At 43.7% G+C, this 18,033-nt stretch overlaps 2 protein-coding genes across 3 annotated transcripts in view; both read left to right on the forward strand.

The window, feature by feature from the left end:
* LOC135393894 (transmembrane 9 superfamily member 1-like) overlaps window positions 1–6,407 on the forward strand; it is a 39,232-nt gene extending 32,825 nt beyond the window's left edge. Inside the window, exons 13-14 of the mRNA XM_064624229.1 lie at window positions 1,995–2,186; window positions 4,361–6,407. Coding sequence (XP_064480299.1) covers window positions 1,995–2,186; window positions 4,361–4,562 — 394 coding nt within the window. The 3' untranslated portion in view covers window positions 4,563–6,407. The remainder of the gene's footprint in view (window positions 1–1,994; window positions 2,187–4,360) is intronic.
* A 612-nt stretch (window positions 6,408–7,019) lies between these two features.
* The window catches only part of LOC135393895 (RNA-binding protein 24-A-like), a 46,352-nt gene continuing 35,338 nt past the window's right edge, over window positions 7,020–18,033 (forward strand). Inside the window, exon 1 of one of the 2 annotated variants that reach the window (XM_064624230.1) lies at window positions 7,020–7,256. In XM_064624230.1, the coding sequence (XP_064480300.1) occupies window positions 7,080–7,256 (177 nt within the window). In that variant the 5' untranslated portion in view covers window positions 7,020–7,079. The remainder of the gene's footprint in view (window positions 7,257–18,033) is intronic. The other variant, XM_064624231.1, reaches the window with a different exon arrangement.

Raw genomic sequence — 18,033 nt, forward strand, 5'->3', positions numbered from 1 at the left:
GTCAAGAAGCACGAGGTTTTTGCTGTACAAACGCAGTTAATTTCGGGCTGCACCACTCGTTCTTCCCGTGGTGCCTGCGGTCCCAAAAAATCGTGGTTGTGTCGTAGACAGCCTTCAAACCCTCCGTTTCGGACATCACGAAGCCGGAGAACGCTAGGCGTCTCCGAAGCGGTAGCAGACGCTCCGGCCTGGGCGATGTTGCTCACCTCGATCATGTGATCCCAAGTCCAATGAGGAGCGTCCTCACCACTTGCGTCACTTAGTGACGTGTGTGGTGGCGCTCATCACGTGCCTATCGTGAAGGCGAAGGAGGGTGTTTCGCGCGCGGGAGGTTAGGGGAGCTATTGCAGGCGTCCCAATTTAGCTACGGTTGCACTAATTGTGGGAAAACTGTTTTCGGCTGCCTAACATTCCATACTGACCAAAAACAGAAACAAAGTTGTGGGCCTCTAGACTGCTCCTTTAAGGGGATCAAGACCTTTACTGTTGATAATGCAGCCAGCAGAAAGGTGCTGATGACAGCCGATATTTTATCGAATTGAGTCGGTGATATTTGCGTTTGGGTTGGGCTCAACATTGCAAACAATGTTGATTGATTGAGTCGTGGCTCGAGAAAGGAACGCAAGTGCAAAAAACAGATTTTCTACAGATGTTTCGATGCTTGCCTGTAAATTACTATTTTGGAATGAATGACCCTCTTATAATAGTGGCATGGCGTGACTCAGAAAATCCGACAAGGCCTAGTTAGCCACAATGCATCTCGAATATGCAGCTAATATCCGCTGCCAACGCATAAAGTACTCATTCAGCGCAGCTCCCTTTAGTTCAAACTCTGCTTTGGTGTCTCTGCAGGATGGTCTCTCAAAGCTGGTATCCCTGTCACACAGACTAATTTAGTGTCACTTTCAGTGGGTGACGCTCACACTTAGTGTCATGCATGTGGTGTCACACGACATCTTTGAGTGACACTTGGTGGAAAGTGCACTGACGATTTAGTGAGTTCCCCAAACTCACTTCACTTCTCTGCTGCATGTCTAGAGCGTAGGCTCGTACGAGTTAAGATATTAAAGAAAAGTGAAAGTCAACCACAATATTTTTAAACAAGTATTTTTCAATAGCGCGTTTATTTTCTTTAAGTACAGGTAATGTTCTGCCAAATGAACGTGCAATTACTCTCTTTAGCAGCGTGTGAAAAGCTATGCAGTGTGGCGATCTGTCCGGGGCATAGAGTTAATAAGACCATATTAGTTGTTGTCATGCGGAGTACCACAAACGGAGCAACGTTGATATGCAATATGCATTTGTGTCATGTCTGAATCTAAAGGCAGAGAGTCAGATTTCTAAATCAAAGAAAAAACATTCTCACGACGGGTTTGTGGCTAATGCCTAAAGGTTTTGCCACCGTTGATTCTCACCTATCGTCATCAGCATCTTAGTTTAGTGACACTTACTTAACCCGTGTAGCAAGAACGTAGTAAAAGTGACATTCACTTCGGAAGAGTGCACTGTACGAAAATGTCATTAAATTTGCCCGTGTGATGAGGGGATAACAGTTATTAATTTTGTGCGTCATCTTTATTTTTGAACATCTTTATTCAGGTTATACATAGTCATCCTTTCTGTGACACTCATGTGGATGGCTATGAACTGTTGCTGCTGTATAAGTAAACACACTTTAGGCTGAACATAACAGAAGGAGGCAGGCGAGCTGGTGTGCAGATGTAGAAGGTAACATTTTCCCTGAGCTCGAGGAAGGACGAGGACGAACAGCAGCAAGACAGGACGAGACTCAGACCAGCAGTAACAATTTTTAATGATCCAAGAACTAGGCGGGAAGAAGTAGGTCACAAAGCGAAGGGGCCAAAGTCACTGAAGGCTGACTAATACAACAGGAAGTGTGGGCGATAGTGGAAGCATCTTGCATATGGCAAATAGGAAAAGCACATATTGTACTGTTTCTTCTAATGCACTGTAATGAACGCTGTCTCTTGCAGCGCTATTTCCGTTGAGCTCTACTACATCTTCTCTACTGTGTGGGGTCGTGAGCAATACACCCTGTATGGGATTTTGCTTCTTGTGGCCCTCATCCTGTTGAGTGTCACAGCCAGCATTTCTGTGGCTCTCACCTACTTCCAGCTGGCTTCAGAGGATTACAATTGGTGGTGGAGGTCCATCTTTATTGGAGGGTGAGAATAACTTCCTTCACCAACTTTTTGCTTTACATTAAGGGTAGGTGCAGGATCTAGTTGTTTATGCATGCACTTTGATGCAAGGAAGAACGTTGAGTGCTTTGTTGCTCTTGAAGCCCTTGTGATACATAAAACTTCCACGCCCTCCCATGCTTTGTGTAGTACATCCTCCTGTGTGTTGGGTGTAGCGTTTCCTTGATAATGCTTCTGCTTTAGGTAAAGTACCATATTTGCACTGTTGTATTGTAACACACATCCCTATTGTAGTGCACGTGCATACTTAAAGTCACTCTCCAAGCATCCATTCGTAGATATCCGTTTCCACGGGAAGTATATTCCCTCATGTACCAAATCCCTGCTTCTCTTTTTGCCGACTTAAGCTCTGTAGTTTATTTTCAGCGTTATAGATAATTGGAATTCACATTGTTTAAAATTGACGAGCAGGAAGACGTATGTACGATGTCAGGTTGAGAAACGTATTCGCGGCCTTGGCGCGACTGCCTTCTCTCCCGCTGCTGCAGAATTGTTTGCATCCTGCTGCGGAGAGTACAAGGAGGTGTGGAAGATGACGTTGACACTTCATGAGCCGATGAGCAGATTCACTGGTTGCTGCTCCCTGTAGTTGAGAGTCTGCTGCCGACTGTCGGGTTAAAATGCGGATGACTCTTAAATACGTTGATTTTGAGCAAACTGGCTCGCAAGAGAGTTGTTTGGAGTCAAATGCTCTGTCAGGGACGAGCAAAATTCAAAAGGTGACTACGTAGATGCCAGTTCTGCAGCGGTTTAAAAATAATTGAAGGCTGAACACCGCATACCTCATAAAACACGTTTATGGAATGCGGATGTGCATATCTGTGGGAAATAAATTCTTATAGTCACGTCCAAGGTAGGAACGGCATTGCCGGTGCTTCGTTTTCTTCCTGTATTCAACCACCGGAAGCCAACACAGTGTTTGAAACATTGTATGTTGAATTTCTTCAGGTCATATGTATCTACTTTTGACAAAGACTGTTATTATCAAATTAAATATAATGTAATGTACTACTTCAGTGCCAGAGGTGACGCGCTTAGGTTGAGCACGACTATAATTCGGTGTCGAAGTCCGATGAAGGTTATTTCTCGCTGTCCATTGAGCACAATCATTTTCGCTTTCATCCAGATCATTTGAAATGTTACTTTTCAACGAGTGCACGACAGTTGCCTTCAGGGGACTCCCTTCCAATCCCCATGAATGTTCCTCAAAGCCTTGTGGGTGAAATCTCCATCTCTTTTTTTTTTTTTTTCTTACAGTTAAATACGCACATCTCCAAGGTTCCCAAAGCATTTGCCACCACTCAGTTTTTCTCTTCCCCCCAACACAATCATTTTCCTTTGCAGTACATTATGAAACTGCTGCAGAAGCTAGTGTTGAAAGAACCTGAAAGAAAACCTCTTGCTAAGAGTCTGTCCGAAACTCTCGACAGCAACAATCGAAAACATATCACATGATGATCACTGCAAGCGTACTTTGTCGGTGGCGATATGTCTATCCACTTTACTCTGTGCTTTTTTATCTTCTTGTCTGAATTTCGGCTCGTATATCCGATTCTAACTAGAACCTGAAGTTTTAGGGTTTAACCCGTTTCTTACCCAAATTTGCACGCCGAATTGAAGGTTGCCTCTTTAGGGTGAACCCTGATTTTTACCTGGCCACATTGCCCTCACTGTAATATCTGTAGGAATGCACAATAGGTTGTTTGGCAGCAAACACAATTTCATCACCGTTAGTATCACGCCAGTACAGTTCGTTTAAGTAATAGGGCCCAATTTCTCCCCAAATTTAGCATACTGGAAGTTTTTCCACCCGAATGCGCATGAATTTAGAGCACTTGTTGATTTCCCCAACTTTTACCCCCCCCCCGAACTGGGAAAAAAATATTTCCCGAAAACTTCAAGCTCTAATTATAACATGCGTGCAATTTTGAGTGCATATTTCCAGGGGGAAAAGTGCGCACTACTATCGTGCAAATATGGTACGGACATAATTGTGGGAAAGCTCAGGGGGAACGCGCAATTTTAGTCTCTGCTTCTCCCTGCTCCTCCGGGAATATTGCCCTTCGTGCTTTACTTTAGCAGAAGGCAAAAGAAATCTGCAATGCTTAACATTTCACAATGTTGATGTCCTCCTACAGATCGACAGGAGCCTTTGTGCTCTGCTATGCAGTTTTCTTCTACTTCTTCCGTTCCAACATGGGAGGCACCCTGCAGACAGTGGAGTTCTTTGGCTACACGCTTCTAACCTGTTACGTGTTCTTCCTCACCCTGGGCACCGTCAGCTTCTTTGCCTCCTGTAGGTTTGTCAAGTACCTGTACAGCAGCATCAAGATGGATTAAGTGATCCAGCTAGGTTTGGTGTTGTTGTCCTCATGCGATGTTGTGGGATGCATGGCTGATGTGGACTTTGTTGCATTTTGAAAGAGTTTGGTAGAGGTGCATCTGGTGATCAAATATATGAAGATGTGCTTTCGGAAAGTTCTGTCGCTTATTATTCTCAGTGTGCTGTGTTTGCGCTTCATTTTGTTTTGTTGTGGGCACCTTGCAAGCTGTCACTCACGTGTGTAGTTTTTCGAGGACGTCTGGATGACGCCACTTTGTTATCTTGGAGGGTACTGCCATTAATCATCCTCGAGGTCATATCATTGTTGCGGTATTTATTGTGCTCGTTACGTGTTTTAAGTTTGAAAGTTTTATTTGCAAACGTTTGTGCCTGATTGGGCTACTTGTAAAATATAGGTGTGCACACCACACCGTGACAGAGTTGCCAATTATGTACAGTGTTGTGGAACAACAAAGAGACAAAGCTAGGCTTATGTGTCATTAAGTACAAAGTACGTACCTACTTTAGTCACGCCTGTAATATTATCGAACGGCCAAGTGGCAGGAAAAGTAGAATTTTGCAAAATGTAGCATACAAGCCCTGAGTCAAGATGGCTATTTAGTATTTAGATGCACGACAAGTAGTTTCCTGAGGGGAAATTGGCGCATTACTGATAATCATGCTGGTAAATAGTAATCGGTATGATAATGGACATGCATAAGATTTTCTCTTGCTTGCTTACAAAATTTATTTGGGAAAAACCAGGATGTCCCCAGTTTCTTTCTGCATTAGGTGCACTCGTTCTCAGTGGTGAGACCCTATGCCTGGTGCTTTCCGTGTACGTGTGCAGTTGTGCATTAAGGTTGCTTGATCGTGATACTCTTCATATGCAGGTAATGGTATATAACCAAACATTCCTTTTACGTAGCTTGTTTCCTTTCTGTTCGTAACTATACAGGGTGCTTCTTTTTTTTATCTGCAACGTTCTTCTTTCTTTCTTTCTTTTTTCTTTTTCTTATTATAGCTGTGAGAGCAGCATGGATGCCATTTTTGCAGTTGAGTTATCCGACCGGGCGGACATCCAATCAAAGAGAGTATGTAAATAGTAGATGACTAAATGCCTAGAATTCATGAATTAACTGATTTGGGGTTTTCGGGCAGAAGTGAGTTAACGGAATGAGAATTGCGTAGATAAGGAGCACAGGGAGCACTGTGCTCATTCCATGTTGGAGTAGGTGGGTGCTGATCCGCTGGCCAGATCAACTGCTTTGCGGAACACACAGGCCTTCGACGGTGACAGTGATGCGCTCCTGAGGTGCATAGTTTTGGTTTCAGACATTTGCGTAGCGGAATTCAGCGTATTTCAGTGAAAGTGGTCTTTCCGAATTCTTGCAAAATTAGTGGGTTAACGAATTTTTGGGAACTTAGTCATAATCCTGGCGATATAACACCAACTACAAAAATGGCATCTATGTGTTGCGGATAAGAAAAAAACACTCTGTATAACTGCCACTTGTGCAGTCACAGCAGGGTGCTAGCATCTGGCATGGTTTGCGTATGACTGTTCTAAGTCAGCTACCTTTATATGGAAATGCTTGTTCACTGTGTACGGAGACTAGAAATGCCATTCATTCCATGAGCTATTTAAAACATGCTGCATTTTGTATCATCTCACCACGGCCCATCAGTTTGACTATGACCAGATGGGTTTTCGAAGTCGATGAGACGTGATTACAACTCGCAGAGTCGTATTTCTGTGATGATTTCGATTACTCACTACCAGTGTATAGACGGCATGTCGGACATTTTTCACTAGTCAGTTACTGCATCACCTGAAATGCAATAAAACCGGTTGATTATCACTCATTGCCTTGTGTTGATGTATCTAACATTTACAGAACCCTGTTAATTGTTGCCTGCTGCTCGGATCTAGTCTAGACAAGACAGATCATAAACCAACGAACAATTTATGCTTGTTTGCATGCTCTGTGCAGTGAACTGTAATGTGGAATGCATTAGATGCCGTATAGATTTTCTTTTCTTGTTCAGCTGTACCCACGGAAGTAATATACTACAGCTTGTACGATAAGTTTATAAGAATAACGTACGCGAAGATAAAATTTCCCAAGAGAGATCAAATAACATTAGATAAAACACCGCCTGCTATGTTCGCGTTCTTATTCTATTTTTGTTTTCACACAGTTCAAATTCGCGCCTGCAAAATGCATGCTACAATGCCGTCACAAAACCGAAACCGAAACTTCAGGGTAGGACAAAATGGCATCTTTCGTCGGTAGCATCATCCCTTCGTGCTGTCTCAGTTTTTCTCCTGATATTGAAGAAAAATATTAGCTTCTACAAGTCCATTACAGCATCTGGCTTGCCTCCCACTCATTTGTTCAGTCTTTCTATAACCAATGACACTCCGCATCCTCGTCATCAGGCAACGGAAGATCCGGTGGGGCGCTTCGGGAACAATCACGTGACACGCAGCTGTAGCGTGCAGATGAGCATGCACAGTAGTGGGCAGCGGCATGTCGGACGGTGTTGTACAGCAGAAAGATACTACCTTCACGAAAATTTTTGTGGGCGGCCTTCCGTACCACACAACGGACAAATCTTTGCGACAGTTTTTCGAGTCTTTTGGTGAAATCGAAGAAGCTGTTGTTATTACAGATCGCCAAACTGGAAAGAGCAGAGGATATGGTTTCGTAAGTAGTGCGTCTCTTGTTACTATTCCTCCCTTTGTGGCACAAAGAAGTGCGAATGGTGTCGTAGCCTCAGCACGAATCTCTAACGTGATGTGCGCTTTAACTGACGCACATGCGATTTGACTGTTTAGGCGTTCGCAAGCCGTACGTGAGCAAGAGCGTTGTCTTCCAAACCGGCGTGTCACCAAATGGAGCTGTTGCTGCGCTGTGATGAATCATTCCCGGCGATGTGCGATTCGAAGATACGGCTCGCTGTGGACTTTCGGGCCTGTTTTGTGGCCCTTAACATTTGGATTTCAAAAAGATAATGCCGTTTAGCTCCGCCAAGGACGGTTCACTTGTTGAGCTTGGAATTTGTGTAATCGATCGGCCTTGCTAAAAGCAATTTCACTATGTTCCTTCGAGGCGCTTGGTTCGAGCAAGTATCGTGTAGCCTGTAGGACACATCTTATATTCAAATATAGCATTCCAATTGTTACAGACTATAAAGGTCTGTGTTGCAGCGAAGAACGACGAAGTCGTTCGAGTAAGCTACGAACGCAGAAAATGATGGTAGCTCGTGCTGCAGTCGTTTCACCTTTTTTTTTTTCTTTTTCGGCGCGTTTGATCGAGTGTCACTATCTGTTGCTCATGCCGTGGGTCGCGCCACATCAATGGTGTTTTCATGAACTATACCAGGACGTTACCACAGCCGTAGTGCTACCTGCGGCGGCACTGTAGTTTTTGTTGGAAAGAGAAAATAGGCTAGTCCTCTGCTGACGCAGTTAGGTTCTGAGCAAGTCAGGCGTTTTTGGCAAAGTTTCACAGCGACGTGCGACTTCTGACAAAATGAGGTACTTTTAAAAGGACCGGGCATGCAGCTTAGGATGTGGCAACCAAAGCGTTGTTGAACGTTGTGCAGATCGCAGTCGGACCGTCGGTGTTTTACTTTTTTAGGGCGCCTGAAAGTGAGCGGAAGCAACAGGTAGATACGAGCATAGTCAGTAATGAACGATGTTTCCCGACACAAAATCTACATCTCTTTTGTTTTTCTTTTTTATCAACTGAAAATCGCGCCTCCCTCTTTCTCTCCGCAAATAAAAAAAATCAGTATAAACGTTCCGATGCTCAAACCAATCACATGCACAACCATTTTTACTTTTTTTCTGTTATTTTTTTCCACGGGAGGCCAGAAACACTGTTCATAGGGTGTAACAGAGCCCCTTCGTTATATGTCTCAGCCAGAATCTTGAAGTTCCATTCGTTTGCGTATGGCTGCGCAGTTTTCCGGGTACAGCTCTTTCGTGAGGAATTCGTAAATCTCCCCTTTTCGAACTGTTTTTCTGAGCGTTCTGCGTGAACCACAGTGTGAGGGCCTTTCGTATACCTGCGGTCGGGATTTGAAGCTGACTGGTCAACCCCGCAGCCCTTTCCTCGTTTTCGTGGCAGACTGACAGGTTTTCACTTTCAAGCCGCCGTGGGAATTTCCAATGTGTCAACCCGAAAGCCCCCGTCGTCCCTTGTTTTTTTTTTTTTTCTGCATGTGTGTGTTGCGAGAGAAAGGGAGAGAAGGGGTACTGACACTGGGTCGATCAGCCCCCCCCTCCCCCCAAATGTCGTTTGCTGTTGCAGCGAGGAATTATGAGGCAGTGAACGTTGTGACAGCTGCGACATACGGAGAGGGCACATGATATGGTAGGCTTGTAATGGTTGAAGGCGAGAGGGCCAGGTTGCAGTTTGTTTTTGGATTTCGAACTTCGCACTTCGACCCGGTTGTCTTGCGTGGCGCACGTCGTGTTCGATTAGAGGCTCGCTTCGAAGGAACAAGTGGTGGTTGCAGACGGCTGCTCCTCTCGCTCGACCTCGCGCCGGTGTGTTTACGTTTTTGACGCACGCGAAAGAAAAGTATCGCAGACGAAAGCTGGCGTCGAGATCGTCTGCCTCTCTCTTTCTTTAATTTGTGTCGTATCGGAAATGCGCTCGACGCTTGGATACAGATGCTCGATAAGGTTATGTTGTGCCAGTATATTCGAGAGAACAGCGTTGTCAAGGGTCTGCTTCCTTCCATCTCTATTCCGCGCTTTCAATGTCGTCAAGAAAACTGACAATAGCAGACAAGCAACACTGGGGTCTCTAGTTGTGTTTTTGTCGCGAGCCCCCGTAAGTTACGTAGAGCCTCGACTCGCTGCTTATCACTGCGAACGTGTCTGCCTTTTTTTCAGTTGTGCTGTTTTCTTATCAAGGTGCAGGGATTGGGGACCTCTATACTGGAATGTGACTTTTTTTTTTTTTTTTGTTATCATTGTTTCAGGGATAGACGATTGAAACATATGTAACATGAAAGGGTGTAAGCGACATTCCCATTTAGGAGACTAATATGTAATGAAGCTGTGAAACAGTGCTACCAGATGCGGGTGAGAGTGACTGTGATCTCTTTCTTCACCGGTCAGGTTTCTCGTCCATATGAACTTTTTGTTTGATTTCAACTTTTGGTCCATATAAACTTTTTTGTTTGTTTTCAACTGGTGGCGGTCTGCTTCAGTTGTTTGTAACTCGTCTTATCTTCCCATGGATGTGCAAGAGCTGGCTTGCACTGCAAACGTAGCAATCTCGTAGGTGTGCAGTATTCACGTGATAACCCCAATGAAATTTTCCACTGTGACGAATCAATCAGACGACATTATCGTGTTTGTAAAACCTCACTAGGAAAGCCTGTCCGAGAATAGCATGAACGCGTACATGCTGGAGGACAAGGATCGGGAAAGTGGGCAACGTAACCTAGAACTTGAGTACTCATGACAAGAAGTTTGCGGATTATGCTCAGTCTGTCTACTACTTGTTGCGTTGTTGTCAGTCTGTCAGCTCAAGCCAGTGAATGGGATTTACTATACAAAGAGCAGATAAAAGCGGGCTCTCGGCCTCAAGGATAAGCACATGTCATAAGGATTCATAAGGATATGGAACGGAAAAGTTGTACACAATCATGTGGAAAGCAGGTCATCTGAAGCAGTCGCTTCAAAGACGGGCGAATTGTCAAGTCTGATATCATGCTTCCCGGATACAGCCCTATGATGTGAGACACTATGCTAAATGGCTAAGTTTAGATCTCATTCCGTTTTTAAGGTCCCGGTTGTAATGCGGAAAAAAAAAAAGGAAAAAGAAAACACACCGTTAGTCCCCTGTGCAAGAATTGTAGCATAGTGTATATTTGGGGCCCTGTGTTTTCGGGTTTTAATTCAATAGGGCCAGCCGCCTAGTCAGGGACCTTTCCCTTTTGCGGCTGGTCCACATTTCTACTCGAAATGGAAATAAATGAAATTAAAAAGCCGTAAAACAGGGCGGAAAATAATAAAAAAAAAACAGTGCTCCTCGCATTTTAGATTGACGTAAGATGCGGAGCAGCTGTCCTTAATGTTTTAGCGTTCTCCAGTGCCCATATTGGTGGCGGAATTGGTACATTGCAAAGTTCGTTTTCGGGTTTTTTCGGCTTTTACCCTAAGTCATAATGATGATGATGCGAATCGGAGGGGATAAAAACGGGTTTTACCCTAAAACACAGGGTTGGTGCGGGCTCATTTATACATTGGTCGAACCTCACTATGTTCAAGTGAAAGATAAGGACAGCATAGAAAGAATCCCTAACCAACATACAGCAACGTATTTCGAGGTGTGTCCCTTTGGCGGCAAAAGTCATTTTCGGTGAGCCGCTTATCGAGGGAGGCATTGGCTGTTCCGTTCTCTGGGCATTGTATATTGCCTCCAGTAACAGTTCACCCGAACCAAAGCGGTTTCTCATCCCGCTATAAAAGCAACTGTTTCCACAACCTGTTGTTGTACTTAGTCACTAAAGTAACTTTTTAGTGACTCTAGTTGTATTCCATGAGGGCACGTATCTCCTGTGTGTGTGGTTTCTCAGAGCATGAGTTCGAGAAAACGGGAAATACACCCGTGAACAATTTTGTATCAATGGATCCACGCGTGTCGAACACGAAAACGAGAAAGAAAAAAAAAAAGAAAAGCACACGAAGTTTTTTTTACTTTTTTTTTTTTTTCTTTCTTCGAGAGATCCGGGATGTTTTGGGCGTAAAATTTACTTCAGTGGCTTTTAACTTACTTTCATATTTTGCTACCTTAATTAACAACCAAATTTAATTTGCTGGATCGGTTAATTTAATTAATTTAACGCCGCACCAATCCAGATTTGGCAAAAAAAAAAAAAATAGAAAAAATGGTATTCGGTATTGCGTTCGAACAGAGTATGGCCGTATTTATAGCCTATTGTTCACGACCCAGGTGGGCAGGAAATGCATGATGCGGGCTTCGCATCAGAAAGGCAGTTTTTTTTTCTTTCTTTTTTTTTTTTTTTTGCGTGTTTGGTTGCACTGGTTACGCCGTCGCTGTAATATGTTGTCTTCGGAGCCCTAGCTATTAATTTCTTTCGTGAGCTGATCTGGCCGCTCAGTAAATATGACACACTTTTGAACGTCGAGGATTAATGGTCCGTAGAACGTGGAAATGGCACATCATCATTTCTACTACAAAGCAATCGGGACGCAGTGACCACAAAAAACACTCTCTGATGGTTGTCTCCCTCAATCGGTCGGTTCTCAATCGTGTCGTCGTATTTACAATGGCGGCGAGGTATGGATGCTCTTACCGTGTGACACCTCTCTCTATTTTTTTTTTAAATTAAAGGGCCGTGACACTCGGATATAAATGGTTCATTACGTCACGCGCGCATTGTATTTCATGGCCAGAGTACTGAAGCAAAAAGAATTATCTGCGTGTCCTACTTGCCGAGACACATACTTAACCGTCCCGTCAAGCTCGTGCGGTCACATGGGAGTGAGCTAGGGCCATTCCCATTGGTACCTCCCTTGCGCTGCGTCACCGGCGGAGACGCCCGTATATAGTGACGTCACAGCCAGATGAGTTTCGATAATTGTCTCAACCCCCCTTTTGCGATCGGCAGCTCTGTCCCGCTTGTGGTTCAGTTTAGTAGTGGATTGAAAGAAATGAAAAAAAATATAAATCGTCGGTCCGGTAAAAACCGTGCTCGGCCTCCTCCTTCGTAATTTTCCCACTGTGACGATACCCACTGGAAAACGAGTGCAAGCTGCTTTCGTTGGGGGAGTTTATATGACACTCTGCACCAGTGATGGCCACTAACTACTCCTGCAGTAGTTTAACTATAACTACTAACTACTTTGCGGTTGAGTAGTTTAACTAGTAGTTCAACTACTTTTCAGGGGAGTAGTTAAAACTACTTCTTTAACTACTGCAATGTAGTTTAACTACATCTATAACTACTTAACGTTGTCCATCAACATCAATCCCTTGTAGTGCTCTTGGGCACCCAAATATGAATCACAAGCAATGATAAACTTATGCTCAAGCAATTGCTAAGATTGTCAAATTGAAAGCTCGCGGCGGGATTCTTTCTGTGCGTACGCGATAAACTAAGTTACAGAATTATTTCACAGTAAATGAGGCTTCACTAGACAAGCATTAAAAGTGAAGATTTAGTACACATGTACGACACAATTGCTCTGCACCTCCGTTCTCATCAAACAAGTAGCTCAAGGTAAAAGTCGGAAGCACAATCGTGCCGTAAAGCTTGCCGCAAATTCGGAAGTAGTTCGCGCCTTCAGTAACCTAACTACTCTAGTTAACTACTTAAAATTGCAGTTTAACTAGTAGTTGCCACTACATTTCTGCAAGTAGTTGATAACTACTTTTTAACTACAATCAGGTAGTTTAACTAGTAGTTTAACTACGTGTAGTTAACTACTGGCCATCACTGCTCTGCACAGGGTGGAAGCGCAGCAACACGACATATCGTTAGGACAGTCAAAGCACTGCAGAGTTCCCATTATTTTTTTAAAATTTTTTTACGGCATGCACGATAAAATCCAACTACATACAGTGGTCTGTGTATACCAACGTGAAAAACTGGGAATTGACAGGGAATTTTGATGCGACTAGAAAAGTCGGGGAATTTGCCAAAAAGCAGCTCGAGTCAGGGAAAAATCCCAAACAAGTGCTGTGGGGATGTGCAGCGAATCTCGAGTAGCAGTTCGTCAGTACTGACAAGCTCAGAGGCAGAAAAGCAGGGCAACCTTACTTAATACTCAGTGAGAGATATCTGTCTAAACGTAGTAGCGGGCATACCAAGGGAATTCGCTCGCAGTCATCAGTGAAAACCGGGAATAGCCAGGAAGTTTCGAGGCTGCGATTCAATAGACACCCTGCACATATTACCTCGTACGTTCTTAGCGCCGTGCGTTCGTTAAGATGTGCACGTCACTCGTTTCTGACTCTACCATAGAAGGGCGATTCCATTTCGGGCAAGGTCGTCGGGACATCCTGGCCCATTATTATGATTTTTATTTTTTGTCTGAAAAACGAAGGCAGAAACAAATACATATTTTATAGCCCGAAATGAAATGAGAAGGGAAAGCAGATATTTTGCGTATGCATGTTTTAATGGCCGAAGTTAAAAAAATAAAGAAATAAATCGGAGGGAGAACGGCCCCCGGTCGTCGGGGCGATGAATTGAATTTTGAATTTGAATTTTTGAATTTGAATTTTTTTGTGTTTTACCTATCTGAATCCCCCCAGGTGTGTCATGTTGGATTCTAGAGTAGACTCATAGGAGCATGTTGTGTTTTTGCTTTGTATATATTTAAAAATTCGCAAACATTGCGTCGACGGTTGAACTCGCTGTCCGTCGTTACGCTTGTATAAAAGCTGGGAAAGACCGTGTGGGGGAAGGGAGTAAGTAAATTGGAAAAATCGTATTTTCCGACTGAATCAAAAGTACACGGTCTGTGTAACTGCAATGCATTTGACGAGAATAGCACGTGTCCCGCTGTGTTGACGGAGCCAGCCAATGGGCGGCCTTCGGCGGTTCGAGCGCCGGTTCCTATACAACGACGCCTCAGTTGGGGTTTGGGAATGCGTCGCGGCTATTTTTTGCGCGGCTGTCACTTCCCTTGTTCTCAAACGCCACGCGTACGTCATGCAGGTATAAAAAAGAAGGTCTCGCGACATCCTGTCTCTGTTATCCTAGCGCCAGTAAAGTCAAGTCAAATCAAATCGCGTCATCCTGTTCGGGACAGGATATCGCGATTTGATTTGACTTTTACTCCGGGCGCTTTTGTGATAGGGTGTCCCAAAAGCGCCTGGAACACAAATGTCGTGTGACTTGGCATTGTTTTTTTGTGTCGTGCTTCGGGATAATTATGCTACTGCTGAGCATAACATTTAATAAATGGTATGCTCAGCAGTAACGTAATTGTAGTAACAGTGTAGCGGTAACATAATTGTGCAGTAACATAAGAGATGAGACGAATCCATCATTTTACTAATCCGAATCCAAGGAAGGTTCTGCGAATCCACGGATCTTACGAATCATTTTTTTATAAAAATTTCAAAAAGCTAAAGAAAAAAGAAACTTCTACTGAAAAGTATTTTGAAGCAGAATATGATACATTTGTTTAATTAAAAACGAAGAAAAACAGAATAGTTCAGTTTCGGGAGATAATATAGCTATGTAGTTCATTTATTTAACGCATTGTTCATCGACTATACAAGAAATGCATAAATTCTCGAGCCTGAATTATTTCCATAAAGCTAAAGCAACAATCAAAAACAAAACGACGTTGCTTTTAGACTCGTAATGTGACAGTTCCTGCCTGAACTACTATTTCAGTCCAGAGCAATGTAAATAAAACAAACAAGAAAACACCCGTCGATCAATGAGGCTTACCGCGGACGTTAATGTTGTAACCGGTTTATGTATCATTTGTCGACATGTGTGGAAAACTGAAATAACAAAGTCCTCGCCCTTTCTTTCTTTCTTTCTTTCATTCTTTCTTTCTTCTTCTTTTTTTTTGGGGGGGGGGGGTCACGGGGAGGGAACGAAAGGGAGTGTCACCCAAGGTTTGAGGGAGGGTATTGGAGGTCGTGTTCTGGATAAATCACTGGCCATCACGCTTCGCACGTTCTCAAGCCGAAGAGCCTCTCCGCAGTTTTCACACATCGTTAAAGGATGTACGACAATTGCTCAGAAAAAAAGGTCCAAAATCCGATTCCGACTTGTCCATCCAGGAGCCGCGGTTGTTTATTTTGGCTTCTCCCCGCACCTTTATTTCCGCCCTTGTTCTCGTCGCGTACCTACGCTTCGCAAAAGTTATAGTACCTGCTGCGTAGGAACACCGCTTGTCTTGTTTTCTTTTTCGCTACAGAACCGAGAGGAGAGAGTGAAGCACAAAGAGAAAGCTTACTATAGATATCGTTGGAAGGGATTCCTGTCCTCTCCCTTTCGGGTATTTGAGGAAAGAAGCGAGAAACCTTCGGCACGTTGTAGGCAGACTTGGAGTGAGCCCAGGCTTTTTAACACTCACGCCCCCCCCCCCCCCCCCATTCCTCGTCTTCGTGTACGAGACTAATGCAGCAACAGAGTCGTTGATGACGAACCGTGACAGTGACGTCATCTCGGTGCATCTTTTGCACGTGTAGCTTCTCTGGCCGTTCCTCTTCGATGGATAGCAGAGGAAGGACACTGGAATGCACATTCGTGGTGCGAGATTCACGCGATACACAGAAGACCCTTCTCAATGATGTGTTCTACAAAGAGCGGCTTTTTGAGAGGACGTACTCTACAGAGAAGCACCATTAGGGGGTATATTCAATTTAAAACACTGTTGTAGATGGGTGTTTTACAAACACCTTTTTCAACGCACTTATTACAGCTTTCAGTCGAGCCTGCGGAATAAAAGCGTGTCTGTTTACAAAAGCACCTCTCTTGCACGCCGGAAGACGTAAAATAAAAAAATAAAAAATGCCGTGTATGTATACCGACATCAGTGCATCTGCAGCTAATGTTATGGTTATGAATCAGTGTACCAGCTTCGTTTACGGCGGTTTTACTCTCATTCTTTACGAGTCGTACTTTGAAAGCATGAAAGAGACCTTGTCAGGCTCATCATATAATATATATATATATATATATATATATATATTTTCCTCCCTTTGTTGACTTATATATATATATTATATATAGAGAGATGATATATATATATAGGTTGAGGTAAAATGATTATCAAACGGCCACGAAGTTTTACAGAAGTTGGAACAAATGATACGGAAACAGATTTTAGGGAAGTTACAAACACTAGTTTATTACATAGGGAGACGTTAAGAAGCCAATTTTACTATTTAACGTGTCCCTATGTAATGAACTAGTGTTTGTAACTTCCCTAAAATCTGTTTCCGCGTCTTTTTTTGAACTTCTGTAAAACTTCGTGGCCGTTTGATAATCCTTTCTCCTCATATATATATATATATATATATATATATATATATATATATATATATATATATATATATATATATATATAGATAGGGGAGAAAAGACACCAGAGACTGAAGTAGGGAGTAGGGGAAGTTATTTATTAAGCTGGCATTTAAACTAAGGGTCTGGGGAAGTCTACGTTTCGGCGGAAGCTCCGCCTTCTTCGGGACTGAGACGAAAATCTATGTACAAGGTCTTTTAAAAGGTTACAAAAGTGTCGTCACAGTTGGTACAATTCCACTCTCTCATTCTTTGCAATTGTCTTGCGTCACCATAATATCCCATTCCTGTCGAAGACAGCGCTGCTGTCGAAACGTCGAATACTCCCTCTTAGTTTTTAATAAAGTTCCCCTTTTATTCCTTGTCCTGTAGAAGCACCGTCTCCACTTCTGATCTTTATTGAATACATATATATATATATATATATATATATAGATACTCATTGAACGATGCGACAGCACCAGAGGACACGTGTTTCGCCGTGTTTGCGGCTCGTCGGCCCTGGGTAGCTGCGCATCGTTCGGGATTGGCAAACCAGGGGTCACTCAGCGAGCGATACCCCCTGGTGACCCCTGGTTTGCCAATCCCGAACGATGCGCAGCTACCCAGGGCCGACGAGCCGCAAACACGGCGAAACACGTGTCCTCTGGTGCTGTCGCATCGTTCAATGAGTATCTGTTTCTCTACGTGCAGCCATAGAAGCAATTTTAATCTATAAGTTTGAATTTCAAACACGTCTAGCACCATTTAATTATTTTTTTAATGGCTTTTCCCCCCTCTTTATATATATATATATACATACATGATTATTTTTCTACCGAAACAGCTCCCGTTTCGAGTATTGTTCATCATTTTCCGATGCCAGGATCAATGGGCGAGGAGGTTTGAAGGTAGTGAGTACTGCACAGAGGCACCCAAACGATGGTTAAAGTACGAGGGCCCGTGGCAGAGTGGTTAAGGTTGATCACCACTTTCCACACCGAGACTGGGAGGTGACACGGGTTCGAATCCTGTCACCGGCTGTGCTGTCTGAGGCTTTCCCTGGGTTTTCCCAAGACTTTCCAGACGAATGTCGGCACAGTTCCCCCTGAAGTCGGCCCAGGACGCATTACCAACCCTCCCCCTGTCCCCCACTCCTTCCTGCTGTCCTCTCTCCATCTGTCCACGCCAGTACGTCGCTCATAGCCACAGTTGCTTCGCGGCACTAACGCGGAATTAAAAAAATAAAAATAAAAGTACGAGGGGCCATATAGAAGAACGCATTTATTGAGAAAATGTATTCTAATGGTGTTTGTCTTTAATTTTGGCATCGCATTTTAAAATCTCGCGTTTCCTGGTGCGTTGTTCTTGGATCTCCTGGTGTTTCCCCCGACTTCCCTGTCGCATTTTTACGGAAGGGGTTCAGTTGTCTCCGGCTTTAGAACGAAGGGAACAGGTTCT

This window comes from Ornithodoros turicata, chromosome 5 (assembly GCF_037126465.1).
Source record: "Ornithodoros turicata isolate Travis chromosome 5, ASM3712646v1, whole genome shotgun sequence".
Lineage (NCBI taxonomy): Eukaryota > Metazoa > Arthropoda > Arachnida > Ixodida > Argasidae > Ornithodoros > Ornithodoros turicata.